The sequence below is a fragment of the Marmota flaviventris genome, chromosome 6 (assembly GCF_047511675.1).
Source record: "Marmota flaviventris isolate mMarFla1 chromosome 6, mMarFla1.hap1, whole genome shotgun sequence".
NCBI classification, from domain to species: domain Eukaryota; kingdom Metazoa; phylum Chordata; class Mammalia; order Rodentia; family Sciuridae; genus Marmota; species Marmota flaviventris.
Window position 1 is genome coordinate 16,409,729 of NC_092503.1, and position 17,250 is coordinate 16,426,978.

The 17,250-nt window shown below is 39.9% G+C and overlaps 1 protein-coding gene across 1 annotated transcript in view; it reads left to right on the forward strand.

The window, feature by feature from the left end:
• Nucleotides 1-16,927, forward strand: part of Lrp11 (LDL receptor related protein 11) — a 39,527-nt gene extending 22,600 nt beyond the window's left edge. The window contains exons 6-7 of the mRNA XM_027939590.2: nt 9,184-9,279; nt 15,073-16,927. Of these exons, the coding sequence (XP_027795391.2) occupies nt 9,184-9,279; nt 15,073-15,227 (251 nt within the window). The 3' untranslated portion in view covers nt 15,228-16,927. The remainder of the gene's footprint in view (nt 1-9,183; nt 9,280-15,072) is intronic.
• The last annotated feature ends 323 nt before the right edge of the window (nt 16,928-17,250 follow it).

Sequence of the window (17,250 nt, forward strand, 5' to 3'; positions counted from 1 at the left end):
AGGCACAGGTGGCTGGGGGTTGAATCCAGGGCCTCATGCATGCTAAGCAAGCACTCTACCACTGAGATACACCCTGGCCCTCACTATTTTTTTTAAAGGGTTTTTCCACATGCTCTAGATTTTTCATGTTTCATCTTTTTATGGAGTTTGACAATCTCTTTTTATATGGAGGAACCATTTGGAAACTAAAAGATCATGATTCTAGAAAGGTAGTCTGAATTTGGTGAAGTATGTGATAGCACAGCTGTAAAGCTTGCTCACTACCAACATAGTGCCAGACATCAACCACATTCTCAAATGTAACCGATGTAAGAAAATTTACTTATTATGAGCAAGGATATTCAAGTGGTTATTTCCATGAAATTATGTGAGGGAGTACGTCCTCTTTCACTGACTTACTTTTGTTTGCAAAATGTCACTTAACCGGCTATAATCTGCATATGCCTTCAAACACACTCTATTATTCTGAGGCACTTAGTGGTTTTGAAAAGGGTACCCTCTACCTTCTACAGGATTTCAGTCTGAAAATTTTGGGTACTGTAATAGGGTTACATATTTTTAAATTTTTTTAATTTGTTTTAATTAGTTACACATGACAGTACAATGATCTTGACATACCATACATTTGAATCAGATGGGATATAATTTCTCATTTTTCTGAGTGTTCAGGATGCATAATCACATTGGTCATGCAGTCACGTATATATCCACAGCAATAATAATGTCTATTTTATTCTGCTGTCCTTCCATTCCCCACTTCCCCTCCCCTCCCCTCCCATCACGTCTCTCTACCCAATCTAATGTGACCTACTTCTTTTTTTTTTCCCTCACATCGTCATACTTGTATTCTGTATAATGAAGGGGGTCTCCTTCCCTCTCACATGCAATTCCCATTCTCCCTCCCTTTCCCTCCCACCTCTCTTCCCTATCTGGAGGTAATTTTCTTCTCATGCTCTTCCTCCCTACCCTATTTTGAGTCACCTCCCTTGTATCAGAGAAGACATTCGGTATTTGTTTTTTTGGGGATTGGCTAACTTCACTTAGCATAATCTGCTCTAATGCTATCCATTTCCCTGCAAATGCCATGATCTTGTTATTCTTTAGTGCTGAGTAATATTCCATTGTGAATAAATGCCACATTTTTTTATCCATTCATCCATTGAAGGGCATCTAGGTTGGCTCCACAGTTTAGCTACTGTGAATTGTGCTGCTATAACCATTGATGTGGCTGTGTCCCTGTAGTATGCCGTTTTTAGGTCTTTTGAGTATAGTCCGAGAAGAGGAATAGCTGGGTCAAATGGTGGTTCCATTCCCAGTTTTCCAAAGAATCTCCACACTGCTTTCCAAATTGGCTGCACCAATTTGCAGTCCCACCAGCAATGTATGAGTGTACCTCCCCCCCACATCCTTGCCAGCACTTGTTGTTTGACTTCATAATGGCTGCCATTCTTACTGGAGTGAGATGGTATCTTGCATTTCTCTTATTACTAGCAATGGTGAGCATTTTTTCGTGTATTTGTTGATTAATTGTATATCCTCTTCTGAGAAGTGTCTGTTCAGATCCTTGGCCCATTTGTTGATTGGGTTATTTGTTTTTTTGTTGTTTAACTTTTTGAGTTCTTTGTATATCCTAGAGATTAGAGCTCTATCTGATGTGTGAGGAGTAAAAATTTATTCCCAGGATGTAGGCTCCCTATTCACTTCACATTATTATTTCTCTTGCTGAGAAAAAAACTTTTTAGTTTGAATTCGTCCCATTTGTTGATTCTTGGTTTTAATTCTTGTGCTGTCGGCATCTTATTAAGGAACTTGGGGCCTAACCTCACGTGATTGAGATTAGGGCCTACTTTTTTGTCTATTAGACGCAGAGTCTCTGGTTTGATTCCTAGATCCTTGATCCATTTTGAGTTAACTTTTGTGCATGGTGAGAGAAAGGGATTCAATTTCATTTTGTTGCATATGGATTTCCAGTTTTCCCCAGAACCATTTGTTGAATATGCTATCCTTTTTCCATTGCATGCTTTTAGCACCTTTGTCTAATATAATATAATTGTAATTTTGTGGGTTAGTCTCTGTGTCCTCTATTCTGTGCCATTGGTCTACCAGCCTGTTTTGGTGCCAGTACCATTGCTGTTTTTGTTACTATTGCTCTGTAGTATAGTTTAAGATCTGGTATAGCTATACCACCTGTTTTACTCTTCCTGCTTAGAATTACTTTAGCTATTCTGGGTCTCTTATCTTTCCAGATGAATTTCACAATTGCTTTTTCTATTTCTGTGAGGAATGCCATTAGGATTTTGATCGGAATCGCGTTGAATCTGTAGAGTGCTTTTGGTAATATGGCCATTTTAATAATATTAATTCCGCCTATTCATGAGCAAAGTATATCTTTTCATCTTCTAATAGGATTAAAACATTACCCTGTAGGCATATATAAATATATTCATAAAAGTGATATTTTTATTATCCTGCCTTTACCAATGGAGAAAAGATGATAATAAAATGAATAAACTTGGAATTATTTTTTTAACTGATTTTAGATGAATTGTAGAGGTCCTTTCAAAGCTTACTGGTAACTCAGTGTGAAAATAAGCAAAGAGAATGTCAATGAGGAGTATTCGGTTATAATGAGGCCTACATAACATTTCTAGTAAGAGCAGACACACAGACCCCGAGTTCCTGGCTGGCAGTGACTGAAGGGTTCCTGAAGAGAGCTCCCTCTGACTTTGCAGACATGCACTGAACAGCAAGAGAGGAGAATGCTACTGTCTTGGCTGGTTGGGCTGGTTTAGCAGGTGATCATAGGAAGCTGCAGAGCCTTCTGGAAGGAAGGCCCATATGGTAGCCACTTTCTCAGCTGGTGTTTCCAGCTTCCTCCAGAACATCCCTTCATGTTCTATGGAGACTTAAAACGAAGTTAAAGCAACTTCCATCCAGCTGCCAACTCCTTAGTGAACGTGCAGCTGTGCATGTTAGGCATAATACAATAGGTCATCCAGAAAAGAGAAGAAAAAATTTCCTTAGACAGTAACTCTTCTAGAAGGATCATCACAAACAGAATCATTTTCAAAGGAAGATGTCCCAACCGGCAGGACATCAACGAGGGCGTCGAACCTAGGCGGGGAGGAATGAAGGGACAAGAGACACGAGGGATGACAGCAAGACAGGAGTTCTGATCAAGCTGCAAATTTTTATTGTTCACACAGGGGTATTTATATGCTGGGGATAGGGAAGCTCTCCTATTGGCAGTTGCTGGGCATAGGTTGTGAAACTGCCAGAGGCGAGATAATCCGCAAGATGGCCTCAGGCTGTTTCTTGTAAAAGTCAGGCTATTCTTAGAAGGAGAACTTCCTTCTAGCCCCTGACAGTAAGAGAAGTAGTTGTTTGGGCCTGATTCCCCTCACTGCTTAGAGCCTGAGCTCAGATGTGTGGGAGTGAGGCATTCCTTGTGGTGGTCTAGATGGGAAGCCTAGGAACAGTGAATCACAGGTCTGGAAAATTACAGTGAATTTCTTCATGACATGTGTAAAACAGAAATGTACATTTCAAATACTAAGGAGGCAGGGCAAAGCCCCTGGGTAGTTCTAGCATACATGGCAGGAATGCCTCCTGAAGTCCCCTGAGCCTCTCCTCTCCCCAGGGAAGGAGTGCATTTAAGAAAATACTCTTTTATTTTGACAACTGAAACAAGGTGAACTTGTACAGTTGTTTTTAACATCCCCTACTCCAGGGTTAGGTCCCCTTTCCAAGTACAGATAAACCATTTCTCTACTTCATCCTTAATAGAACACCATCCCAGGCCTTCCTAAGGTAATGTTTAACTTTGTGATTGTGCTTGGATGTGAATAAATAAACATGGTATCATATGTAATTTCTTGGAGTGGAAAGCTTATTTGGTCCCTGTGACTTTGAGAACAGTGTGCATAGGGTCACAGGAAAGATGCTTTAGAGCAATTCTAGGTTCAAATGTCAGCATCACCAATTATTGCCTATCAGGTAATTAATTCTCTGAACTGTATTTCCTCACTGGTGAGGGAAAAATAATATCTTCTCATACTGGAGCTATAATATTTGCATGAGATATGTAGGTGATTTTTATCTCTCAGTAAATGCTCGCACCATATGAATTTTTGCTAGAACATTCAAGTTTAGTAGTATTCATTAGGAAACCAGGTCAAGAGACCTGCAAGTCTATAAGATGGTTAATTCAAATAAAAAATAAAAATAGTGCAATGGTAGTCGCTGTACTGAGTTTCTCTTTAGGATTCAGATGAACAAGCTCACTTCTTTATTGGGAGGAGGCAGGGGAAAGAAAATATAAGTGCAGTTATCCTGTTTTCCTGTTGAGTCAAAAAGAATCTTGTCGGGCTGGGGATATAGCTCAATTGGTAGAGTGCTTGCCTCGCATGCACAGGGCCCTGGGTGATTGAACCTAGGTGATTGAACACACACACACACACACACAAAAAAAAAAAAAAAAAAGCTTGTCAATCTTCTGGAGATAAAAAAGTGGGGTTGAGGGCTTAATAAATTTGGGCATTTTATGTGTAGTCCTGGATCATTATTTTTTAAAAATGAAGACATGAATTCCTAACCATGTGATCTTTAGACTTCCTAATTTATTATTGGGAAGAGAGATAAAGAATATATTGAGGGCTGGGGTTGTGGTTCAGCGGTAGAGCTCTTGCCTAGCATGTGCACGGCCCTGGGTTCGATCCTTAGCACCACATAAAAATAAAGATACTGTGTTCAACTACAATTAAAATATAATATTTTAAAAAAATAATACATAGAGGTCTCTGCAACAAACTTGACAGTAAGGCATGGAAAGGAAGAAAGGATTGGAAAAGTGCTACTCAGTAGATTTTAATTTGATTTCCAAACTGTTGACAGGGCTGCTAGTTTTATGTGCACAGTTACTGAGCAGAGCAAGTTTTTTTGTATGTCAGTGATTTTTTACCTGACATACATAAATATTATGTTTCTTTTGGAGATTCATAAGCAAATGACATTTGGAAAAATTAGGCACAACCAACTCTAAAACACAGCAAAGTTTTCTATATTTTTGCCAAGCAAAAGTTCAAGAAACTTCACTACAGGTGAGAGTAAGAATAAAATAAACCAATTATATTGAACCTGCAAGACATTATTGAAGGTACTCAGATTTCACTATATACACCAACATCACGAGATTTGCATCTTCAAATTAGTAACGAAATATGTACTCAGTAACACATCCTGAAAAAAGTTTCAAAATATTTAGTGATCAAAAAAATTGTGCTCTGGCCTGTTTGCTAGCAGAAAAAAGTAATAAAATAAGCTACAAGGTCATCATTATTTCTTTAAATTAAATAGTGCTCTTCTATCCCAACTGCTACTTACAATATTTATAGAATAGCTTCTTAGCCTAGAAACATATAGTAAGAGTTCACAGAACTCCCTTGCTTGGGATCAAGCATAAATAAGAAATTTTGTGTATCTGCAGAAAATCTTGATGACCAATGCCCTGGCTGAGTTCTGCAAATCTGTGTTTGATTTAAATATATTTTAATTAAAATAGTAATAGTGTTCATGCATTGACTATCATTCTGTACTCCTTTGGTCTTTATAACAAACCTATGCTGTGTAGAACACATTGTCCCCATTTTATAGATGAGGAACAGAGAAGTTAAAAACTTTAGGCAAGGGCTGGGGTTGTGGCTTAGTGGTATAGCACTTGCCTAGCATGGGTACGCCCTGGGTTTGATTCTCAGCACCATATATAAACAAAATAAAGGTTCACTGACAATTAAAATACACACACACACACACACACACACACACATATATACTTTAGGCAAGGTCACACAGTAAATGGTGAAGCTAGGATGTACCTGAGCACAATGGTGGTTGTGCAACAAGCCTCATTGTGTGTTCAAAGACCATCTGTCTTAGTTGCAGAGATAGGAAACAGCTACAGCTCCCCTAAGATCCTGACCATAAGGGCCTTAGAGGTTCAGAAAGGAGAGGTATACAAGCACTGGAGTGGACAGTCTGTAGGTCAGATCCATTATGGCTTTCACAGGCCACAGGCACCTTTGCCTCATGGGCCCCTCCTCCATAAAAACACAACTAAAAAACTTAAATGTATATTTTATGACTATATTGGTATGAAGACAAGTGTGATCTACACTAAATTTGTTATTATATATTTTTGTTATCATCCTCTTCCTCCTCCTCATCTTCATTTTGATTAGTTTTTTTGTGATTTTAAAATAACTTGAACTAAACTATTTTTGTGGGCCCCTGTGAGTTCTATGGACACCGGACTGTGTGTCCACTGTGCCTGGTGGATGAGTCAGCCCTGGGGGGGTGGGGCATGGAAACTCAGTGGTACTCTGAAGAATTGGTAGAGAGGGTTCGAATAAGAAAAAAAAAAAAAAGAAGGATTTTAATTAACTTCATGGGAAAATGGAATTGGGAATGAAAATTATCTAACCAGGACTCCCCCACTGCTGAAAGTGAAGGGTGCTTGTTGGGAACAGAGGATGATAAGGAAAGCCTTGAAAATCCAGGATCTTAGTTCAGAAAGGGGAGTGGCAGAATTGGACCCAACACCAGTTGGAAGAAGGGTCAGTTCTCATCCTTGATAAAACTTTCACCCAGTCATGGCTAAATGAAGAAAACAAGGACAGTAAGTATTTTACATGGTTAATTTAAAGACCTGTCATTTTTTTTACATAATTAGGTCCTTCATAATTAGGGGGTTTAGATACCTCCTTAATTTATAATGAAGCGTAGGTGGTAGTTTTAGTAGATGGTTATTTCTTTTAATGTCTTTTCCTGACAAAACAAAAAAACCAACAACTTCAAAAATTATTTTGAATTTTTATGGGTCCACAAAATGGAGAAATGTTGAAGTCACTGTATTGGGAAATCTCTTGCCTTGTGGAGAAGAGCCCAGGCTCTTCATTTAGGTTAGTCACTGTCCTACTAGTACACAGGTCCCATGGTGGAGGTGACAGTCTCTTTCCTCCCATAGCTGCTACCTGGTTGACTCCTTTCCTCCATTCCACAGTGGATACTACCTTCTTTTCCCAGGGTCCTCTTGGCTGATCTTGCTTTCCTCCATTACTGTTCTGGAGTGGGAGTGGGGCTTCCGCCACTGCAGCAAAGTGGATGAACAGAAACAGAAATCCTTTCAGAAGGTCTACTTCTCCAGCCTACCAGAAACTGCTTTTGCTTCACTCATCCTCATCCTGTCTGAGCTTAGGGTTCACGGAAGAAACCCTCAAATCATTGGCTTTATATAGAACGGCATGCCTGGGTCCTGTTAGAGTAGCAAGTGGAGGCACAGTAGAACATGGTGGCCTACAGTGGCCTTGCAAGAGCATCAAAGTGCCAACCTCACAGTGTCACTCTGCTGGGTGAGTGTGGCTGAGCCACACTTGCAGAGACACTCCAGGAGGAGTGTCTGAAAGCAGAAATGTTGGAGGAGGGGCCTGGAGTGCTCCAGCCAAAGGTGTTAAAGACCAAGGACAGAGAAGGGCCACAGTCAGGGGTGTCATAGGTGAGAAGGAAATGTCTGCAGGGTGTGGTGACTGACAGGGTGAAGGGAGTGTTAAGGGTGCCTTAAAGAAATAAGTGATTATTGTCCCTTCTGTTTAACAGCATCAACGTGGGATGCAATGATCATTTTTAACTCACTGCTTTTAGGCTCTAGTAGATATCTTCACTGACCTACAATTTTGCATTATCCAATTGATTTCATGATAATTGATAAATTCGCAAAGATTGCTCAGGACAAGTTACTAGAGAATTTTATATACTACCTTTAAATTGCCTCAATAATAATTCAAGGAGTTATGACCATTTCTGTTGATTCCATGTAAGCATAAAGCTTTAAAATTATTATTTCTCAATAAAATTCCGCAAGTAGGAAGAACATTTCTAATTTATTGCCATTAAGCATAGCACTTGCTGGGCATAGTGGTGTGTGCCTGTAATGCCTGTGATTTGGGAGGCCAACGCAGGAAGATTGCAAGTTCAAGGCCAGCCACAGCAGCTTGGCAAGGTTCTCAGCAACTAATGAAGCCCCATTTCAAAATAAAAAAATAAAACGGGGTAGGAGCAGGGATGGAGATCAGTGGAATAGCTCCCCTGGGTTCAACCCCAGCAGCGAATAAAATAAAACAAAACAAAAGCATAATAAAAAAAAATCTCACTTGAAATCACACACAGCATGAGAATGTCTCATCAACTTGTTAAGTATTAAACTGTCAATATAATAAAACACAAATGCTACCAATTATTAGATGGGGAATGAGAAAATAACACAGCCTGGTTCTATCAGAACCTATGGTAAAAATCCTGAGATTTGTCCTTCCTTGATATTTTCCCTCAATAACTAAATAGTAAAGTTAAATAATACATCATTAAACCAGAAGTTCTGGTGTTCACCAACAAGCAGCTAGATACCAGTGAGCTTGACTGTCTGCCCTATGCCCCATTCACTACTTGTGCGACGAACCTTGACAGGAAACTAAGCCTGAGCCTAAGAGAAAAAAAAAAGAGTTATTATTACCTGCCCAGCAGGGTCACAGTGAAATAGTGCCATAGCATGGCCAAATACCTACGTGTGCTCCCTCTAATCCCCAGTACTAGGTATAGAACCCAGGAGTAGAGTGTTCTGCCTCTAAAATAAGGGTCAGCCCTTTTTTTATTTTTACATTTTGAGACAGGATCTGGCTAATTTGCTGAGTCTGGCCTCAAACTTTCAAACCTCCTGTCTCAGCTTCCTAAGTAGCAGGGATTAGAGATGTGCCTGATAGTGCCCAGTGGCTCATTCTTAATTTTTACAAGAAAACCTTTCTTTGACTGTTTCCACTTCCCAGGTATGATGTCCAGAGACTGTCCTGGACTTTTCCAGGTGAGATCTTTTCATCCGTCAGAGGTGATGATGGAGGTTCTGGTCCAGTGTGTTTCTACCTCTTTGACTGACCGTGTCTTTAACTAGTCACACACTCTACTTCATTAAAATGGTCACATTAGATATCCAGTGTTTTAGTATCAAACATAGGCCTGTGATTATTAGTGAAATAAATCCTGCAATTCCTTTATCTAATTCCATCTTTAAAAATAAATAAGGCTGTTTCCTGAAGTTTCTGATATACCCTCGAAATATGTTCTATTGATTTTCTGCAGGTAGTCATTCCTCAAGCAACAACAGAAAAGAGGAAAATTATATTTTTGAATCCAAGAGTGAACAAGGCAGAAGAGAACACCCAGCCCCAGAAACAGGTAAGTGGGTGCCTTTGAAAATGCACTGCAGAGTCGAGACACCTGTAGAACTCCATGAGCCCAAATGGAGACTGTGAGATGAAGCCGAGAGAGTTCATGGCAGGAACACTGATCCTCCTCATCTTCTGTGTCACAATGCATCTTGGTGCTCTTGAAGCAGCTCACTGTCTCTGGACCTCAGCTTTCTCTTTCATAGATTCTTCTAGGGTGACAGTCTATAGAAATGGTCATACTTGTGGCATAGTAGCCAAGAACTTGGACTCTCTGCTTGTATGCCACTGTTCAAATTCTGGCTTCACCACTGAACTTGGTGACCTTGGGCAGGTTCTTATCTCTCTGGATCACAATTTCCTCATTGGTGAGATGAGGACAGTAGCTATGCCTGCCTCACAGGGTATTAGGAGAATTAATGGGACAATTAATATAGGGCATTTAGCATACTACTTGGCTCAGGTGATGAGCCAAATATAAAATCATGGCTATTATTGAGTTATTTGTAATATAAAAAGAATGAAGAGACCTAATGCTCTCTCCCAGTGCTCCAGCAACAAAGACAGAAGACTTCAGAAACAGGAAAGTATATATAGGAGGTGGAAGGAAAATGAATTAAGTGAAAAATACCATAATTCCATACTTTTGATTGTTTTTAACTAGAAAAAAGACACTTTGGACAGAGTCCTGTAGAAAGGCAGGATTTAGTCCTAATTTCTATAAACTAGTAGGAAGAGATTCAGGAGAATAAAATAAACATATATATATATATATATAATTTTTAAGCAATATCTGCCTGAGAATAATCCAGATGTGAAGTGCCTGGATGCAACTTCAGTCAGGTCTACTGGCCTACTGAACTTAGCCTATCCCAGGAAATTTGCATGAAAGAGTCTCGTCAACATTTAGAAGGATACCAGCTTTCTTCTTGTTCCACAGCCAGATGTATCCAGAGGCTTAGTTGTAACTGATTGGTGTCCATTCTATGGGTTAGATATTTCAAATGCTGTTCCCATTCATATGAGCAGAGTACATAATTCAAGTACATAATTCAGCACCTTAGCTGGCTACCAAGAATTCTATCATAGTATGTTTTAGAAAAGATTGGAAAATTTTAAATCTCAAATTGCCCAAACTAACAGTATTGAAGAAACTATGCCAAATAATTATTTTAAAGTGGAGAATACCTGAGTGCTATGGTGCACACTTGTGAGTTCAACTAAGAATCAAATGATCAAAAGTAAAAACAAGTAGCACATATCTGTGATCCCAGCAACTTAGAAAACGGACACAGGAGGACCACAGGTTCTAGACCAATCTGGGGGGGGGGGGGAGGAGGAGGAGGAGGAGGAGGAGGAGGAGGAGGAGGAGGAGAAGAAGAAGAAGAAACAGAAGCAGCAGAAGAAGCAGCAGCAGAAGCAGAAGCAGAAGCAGAAGAAGAAGTAGAAGAAGAAGCAGAAGCAGAAGCAGAAGAAACAGAAGCGGAAGCGGAAGAAGAAGAAGAAGAAGAAGAGGAAGAGGAAGAAGAAGAGGAAGAGGAAGAAGAGGAAAGAAGAAGAAGAAAGAAGAGGAGGAAGAGGAAGAGACTGGAGATGTAGCTCAGTGAAACAGTACTTCTGGGTTCAATCCCCAAGGCCAAAACCAAACCAAACACCCCCCCTCCCCCCCCAAAAAAACCCCACACATTGAGATTTACTTTCAATATTCTAGGAAGTACCAACTTGTAGGGGATTTAATTTTCTTTGTCATCAAAGTGTTAAATACGGATCGGATTTGACAGTTCAGCAACCTCCTGTCTGACTTGGTGAATAGGACGTTTTCCTTGACTGTATGTCTGTGTTTTACTGTGGTAGTTAACTTGGCACCCCAAGGTTGGGGTTGGGACCTTCACCTTCAGCTCACTTATGTTTTAGCCTAAGCATTCATGCTCAGTTTTTAACAAGTCTGACACATCTTGATGTCAGGAAGCCTCTTTGTTTTTCTGCCCATAAAATGCAGAACTGAGACTGGGTGTTGTTCTAGCTTATAGAAAATGGTTTGTGACTCTTGAGATTTCTGTGGGCATTGACTATAGTCTCTTCTTTTCCCTGTTCCTTTTTGTAATATAACCAAATTAGTGTAGCATGTACAGGAAGATGGAGTAGGGGGAGACCCGACACATCACTCAACTCTTGCAAAACTACTTCCATAAAAGTGGCCATTAGGAGATTGACTTAATTTGCTTTTGACTGCTCTGACCAAAATATCTGACAAGAACCACTTAAAGGAAGAGAAAGTTTATTTTGGCACATGGTCTCAGACGTTTAGTCCATGGTGGGATGCCTCCATTAATATGGACCCAAGAGAACACACCATGACAGAAGTGCATGTCAGAGGAAGGTACTCAGGACATGTTGACCAAGAAGCAGAGAGAAGGGAAAGGGCCACAGGGAAAAACAGCCCTTCGAAGGCCCACACCACCAGTGACACAACTTCTGTACTCACGCCCCACCTCCCTAGTTACCCAGCCAGTCCATTCAAACTCAGATGGACTGATTAGATCACAACTCTCACCATCCAGTCCTTTTATCTCTGAATATTCCTGCATTAACACAGAAGCTTTGGGGGAACACTTATCATGGAGGAATGAGACAGATTCTTGACACCCGCAGATGCCTCCTCTAATCATATTCCTGTGGGTTTAACACAGTTTTTTATTGTTGTGTTTGTTGTTCTGTTTTGTTTTGCTGTTCTGGGGTTGGAACCCAGAGCCTTGGGCATGCTAGGCGAGTGCTTCGCCACTGAGCTGTACCCTAACCCTACCACAGATGGGTTCACCCCCCACCATTCTCTGGGTGAACACTGGCCAAAACTTTGGTAATTAACAGTTACTAAAGCAACTTGCACATCCTCTCCTCCTGCAGCCAGACACAGACTGCTCTTGAGAATCGTGTTCAGGTTTTCTCAGGATTCTGCAACTACCTTACAGGTTGAAAACCCCTTATTAGCATGCACCAGTTCTAAGTTCCTGACTTCAGGAGGAGGCTGGCTATACCTGGGGCTAGTTTTAGGCCCAGAAAAATCAAGGCTATTGAAGTGAGCTCCCTCAGCCACCAACCCCTAAATACAGCAACTCGTATGATGGCATCCCCCTCCTTCCTTTTCCTCCAGCACTGAAGGAAGAGGTGTCCCTCCCTTCCAAGGCCAGTCTCTCCCCCTTTCTTAATGTATCCCCTCTTTCCTCAGGTGTGTTTCTCCATCATCTAGTAATTCTTGGTACTTTTAATATGTTTCTCCAAACAAGTCTGAAAACACATTCAGAGTCTCTCCATTTATTAGGAAAAAAAAAAAATAGCATCCCTCAGACTACAGACTCCTGGAGTGAATTACAAGCTGCTAATCCAGCGGATTCTCTGGGCTTCACCTCACTTGACCTCTCTTAGCATTTGACCCAACTGAGCCCTTCTTTGTGGACTCGTCTTTTCCCTCAGCTCCCAATACCCTTCCCTCTCAGTTGTCCTGCTACTTCTCCAACCCGTCCTTTAGTAATCCTTCGTGTTGTTCTTTTTCTGTCTTCCCCCAAGATGTGGGAGTTTCCCAAGACCTTGCTGCTGGCCTTCCTTTCTTCCTTGCTCACTGGCAGTCTCATCCAGTTTCATGGCTGAGGTTTCCATCTTCATGTCAAAGGTTTTCACATATTTAGACCCAGATCAGCCAAGAGCCAGGAGAAAATTCCATCTGGATCACCTATAGGCATGTCAATCTGAGAATTTGATTGGAGGGTCTAGCAGGGGAGCACAGCTACTCATATACCCTTGACTGAAGGAGAGTCCTCCTCTATTGGGGAAGGTTGTCCTCTTAGACTGAGCCTGAAGCTTTGGAAGCAATGAGGGAGAAAGAGGACAGCCACCTAGCCAGCCAGATCAGCTGAATCAATCCAGGCAATTAATGGGGTGACAGATGTTTTAGCCAGGTCTCCTCATATGTAGGCATGTCAACCTGAAAATGTCAAAAACCAAAATTTCCTCCCTTACCCACCCCAGACAAGCTCCATCATTATGTCCAAGTCACTACAGCAAAAATCTTACCAACCAGACAGATGGATTAATCCTTTTTATATCAATACTTCATGTGTAATTTTGTCATGGTAACTTTAATATTTTATTATGGATTTCTTTTTTTCATTTATGTATCTGTCTATAAAGACTTAATATAATTCAGAAACAGTTTTATTTCCCTTTTGGAGAAGTGGGTACCACAGTGGTGAAAACTGTAGGCTCTAGAGTTATCCTCTCTGGGGTGGTATTCTAGCTCCCCACTGTAATAAGCAATATTAGACAAGTCATTTAATTCTTGATGCCTTAGTTCCTTCATCTATAAAATGGATAAAATAACAGTACCAGCACATGTGGTAATTGTAAGAATTCAATGATTTGAGCTACAAATCTGGCATTCTTAGATTAGCTTATCTTTGGGAGATAGTTTTATTTATTTTTAGTTACCAAAAATTGCTAGGTGGGCATGGGGAGGGGACTCCTGTGATCCCAGTGACTTAGGATAGCAAGTTTGAACCCCCAGTACCAAAAAGAAAAAAAATGCTTTTCTTTTATTTTCAGCACTTAATTTCATGTCTGGCACATGGAGAGCTATCAATTAATGCAGAATGAATGGATAAATGATGAAAAAAATGTTACAGAATCAGCTTACACCATGAAGATGTTTGTTTCTCTAGTTCCACCTGTTGCAAGACAGTGCAGCTAAAAATAGTTCTCCCATGTCATCTCCAACCCTGGCTTGACTGCAGAGCACAGCAGACTAGGAATAGAGCATACTGGGCTTGAACAGAAGCCTGATCTGGGGCATACTGTGCCCCTTCCAGACTCTGCAGGCCTTTAAAACCTGCTTATAGTGTGGTGTCTTACTCCAGTTACATGGGGAAAACTAAAGAGATGTTTTCCTTACTTACTCATAACCAAAGTTACATTAGCATTTTTTAAAGAATTTTTTTTACCTTTATTTTCTTTCTTTTTATGTGACGCTGGGGATTGAATCCAGTGCTTCACACGCACTAGGGAAACGCTCTACCACTTTGCTACAACACCAGCCCCTACATTAGCATATTTTGAAGTTAGTTTTCAACAAGGTTCTACTGGTTTAACTGGGCACAGAGGCACATACCAATAATCCCAGAGATTTGAAAGGTTAAGGCAGGAGGATCGCAAATCCGAAGCCAACCTCAGCAATTTAGCAAGACCCTGTCTCAAAATAAAGATTGAAAAAGGACTTAGGATTTAGCTCAGTGGTAGAGAATCCCTATGTTCAATCCCCAGTACCAAGAAAAAAAAAACAGTTCTACCTGGCTGAGGGTAGGTTCCCTTGACTCAGGAAAGCCCTAACCAGAACCAGAAAGCAGAAGTTAATCCATGCTGAAGAGGGAATGATCATGTGTGAAATGTATATGAATCCATCACTGTGGTCCATAACTACAATGAAAACATTTTCTATAATTGGAATGTCTCTCACAGGGGGATTTGAGGTGACCTTACTGCAATGTCTGTAACCAATGATACAGATTTAGTAGTAACCTGGTAGATGTAGCTAAAAAGTCTGGATTTGAGACTTAGATTGATAGATCCTCAGCATACAAGTCAAACACTCTTAGGAAAAATTACTTAACCTCTGTGCACCTTATTTAATGTGCAGAATGATGTTAATACTAACTTGAGCTGTTCAGATTAACTAGTGCATGCAAAGTGCTCACTGTGCTGTCAACAGTAGCTATCACTGTTGCTCATCGCCCTGTTTGTTTCTAACCCTCCACAGGTGCAGTGCTACCCCTGGCATTGGGTTTGGCCATCACTGCTCTGCTGCTTCTCATGGTTGCTTGCCGGCTGCGACTGGTGAAACAGAAACTGAAGAAAGCTCGTCCCATTACATCTGAGGAATCTGATTACCTCATAAATGGGATGTATCTGTAGCAAATGTAAACACTTAGGGGAAGAATGTGTTTCATGTACAATTTATTCTTTTATTAGGTTCTAGTATTTATAGCCTCTTTTGTTTTTAAATGGCAAATCACAAACCTTTATTTACTATAGAAAGATTGTCCTTAAGTACATGAAATATTTCAAAAGAGAGAAATTCATGTGATTAAAGACTTTTACAGATCTAATTCTGATTTACTAAATTGTCCCTAGAAATAGAAATTTGTAGTCAGCTGAGGCAGTTTTGTCAGTATCCCCAAAGATGGCCTCAGAGTGGTGGCATTCACCCTTAGCTTTTGAGATGTGGCCCACTGGGCCCTGATAGTACTGGGTCACTTTAGGTGTAGCTTCCTGTGGCGCTAGTCTTCTTTAATCTCCAATGCCCCATTTTTCTTTTACTCTGAAAAACATGTTCCTTAGGATGGATTTCAAGGAAGTTTATACTCTCAATGAAATGTTACCTATGGCAGATATATATACAATTTACAAATCTTTAGAACAGATGAAGCCTGAGGAGAGAGGAAGGTGGGTTCTTCCCAATGCCTTTGACATCATGTCATGTAGTTGGGGGCCTCCTTAGGCTGATCTTCAGAGGGGAAAAAAAAAGCTAGACTTTGGATTAAAAACACCTCTAAGATGGTTACGAAGTGAGATAGGAAATCAAGGTGGAAGTAATTCTGGTGGCCAAAAAAATTAACAGAAACTTACCTGAGGACAACTCTAAACATTGTGTACAAAGTATTTTTATCAACAGGTGGATAATTAATACTTTGTGATTTCTGCTCACCACTGTTCCATGGTCCAGCGCAGCAGCCCATTCATACAGTCACCAGTTTTCAAGATGAGTATTTTTTGATGAAAGAAAAACAGCAGGATGTTAAATGGATTTTGGGGTACAGCTTTTATAAAAATGTCACCATGTTTAAGTGACAGCAGGTTATTTGATCTAATGGAACAAGCCAGGTTTTTTTCTTCCATTTTGAAAATGCTATCCAATATTATTATGACGTCAGTCAGCTAGGGCCAAGCTCATGTGTTCCAGAGTAGAAAGCAGTGTTGCACAAATTCATCCTTAGAGAAAACTGGCATTCTATCTTTCCTTTCTAAATCTGTAGGTATTTAAAGACAAATTATTTCATACACATTTAATGCCAGGATTAGATACACTCTAGAATAATTATCCCACTGAGAGGAATGTGTGATGCAGTGCCTGTCTATGCTTACATGATGTTCCTATTTATATATATATATTTTTTACCATAAAAGACAAATCTTTTAAAACACTTGAAAATACTCTAGAGTCTAGTAGTTTATTTTTAGACTATCTAAAGTAGGTGGTTCCTTTAACAAAGGACTTAATTTGGGTGGGAAATATATCAAAACACATTAGCAAGTGGAAAGATCTAGAAAAACCAATAATCATTTTTTGTTTCCTGAGAAACTCATGTTTTTGTGGAATGTTTAGAGTTGAGCAATGATTTAAATTTCAGTGGCAGTTTAAGAGAAATGGACTGTGTGAATGAATTTAATATGTGTGTACTCCCTGTGATGCTGTGCAGTGTCTTTATACAGAAGGATGTCACCTATAGCCATACCCAATGAAACTGATAACGCATGCATCTATCACCAAACCTTTTATACATGTAGAAATTAATAATAATTTAGGATCGCTATAGTACTGATTTACTTAAGATGCCCCATATTACATAAACAATATTCCTTTAATAAATTGTATTTTATTCTTTAGCCTTTTGAAAATCATTTATTATAGTCTGTCAGTTGCTATAGTGTTTGGGTTTAATCATTCCAACCCCATTTTACAAAAAGGGAAATTGAGGGTTGGAGAAAAGTGACTTGCTTAAAGTCATATAAAATATTTGGGGTTGGGGAAAAGGAAAGTGTACAAAGTATTTTTATCAACAGATGGACTGAATAGGACTTTTTAAAGTCACCTTACCTGTGATTATCTGATTGAAGGAGTTCTGCATTTAAGATAATTCAAAAATAATTTTAAAGG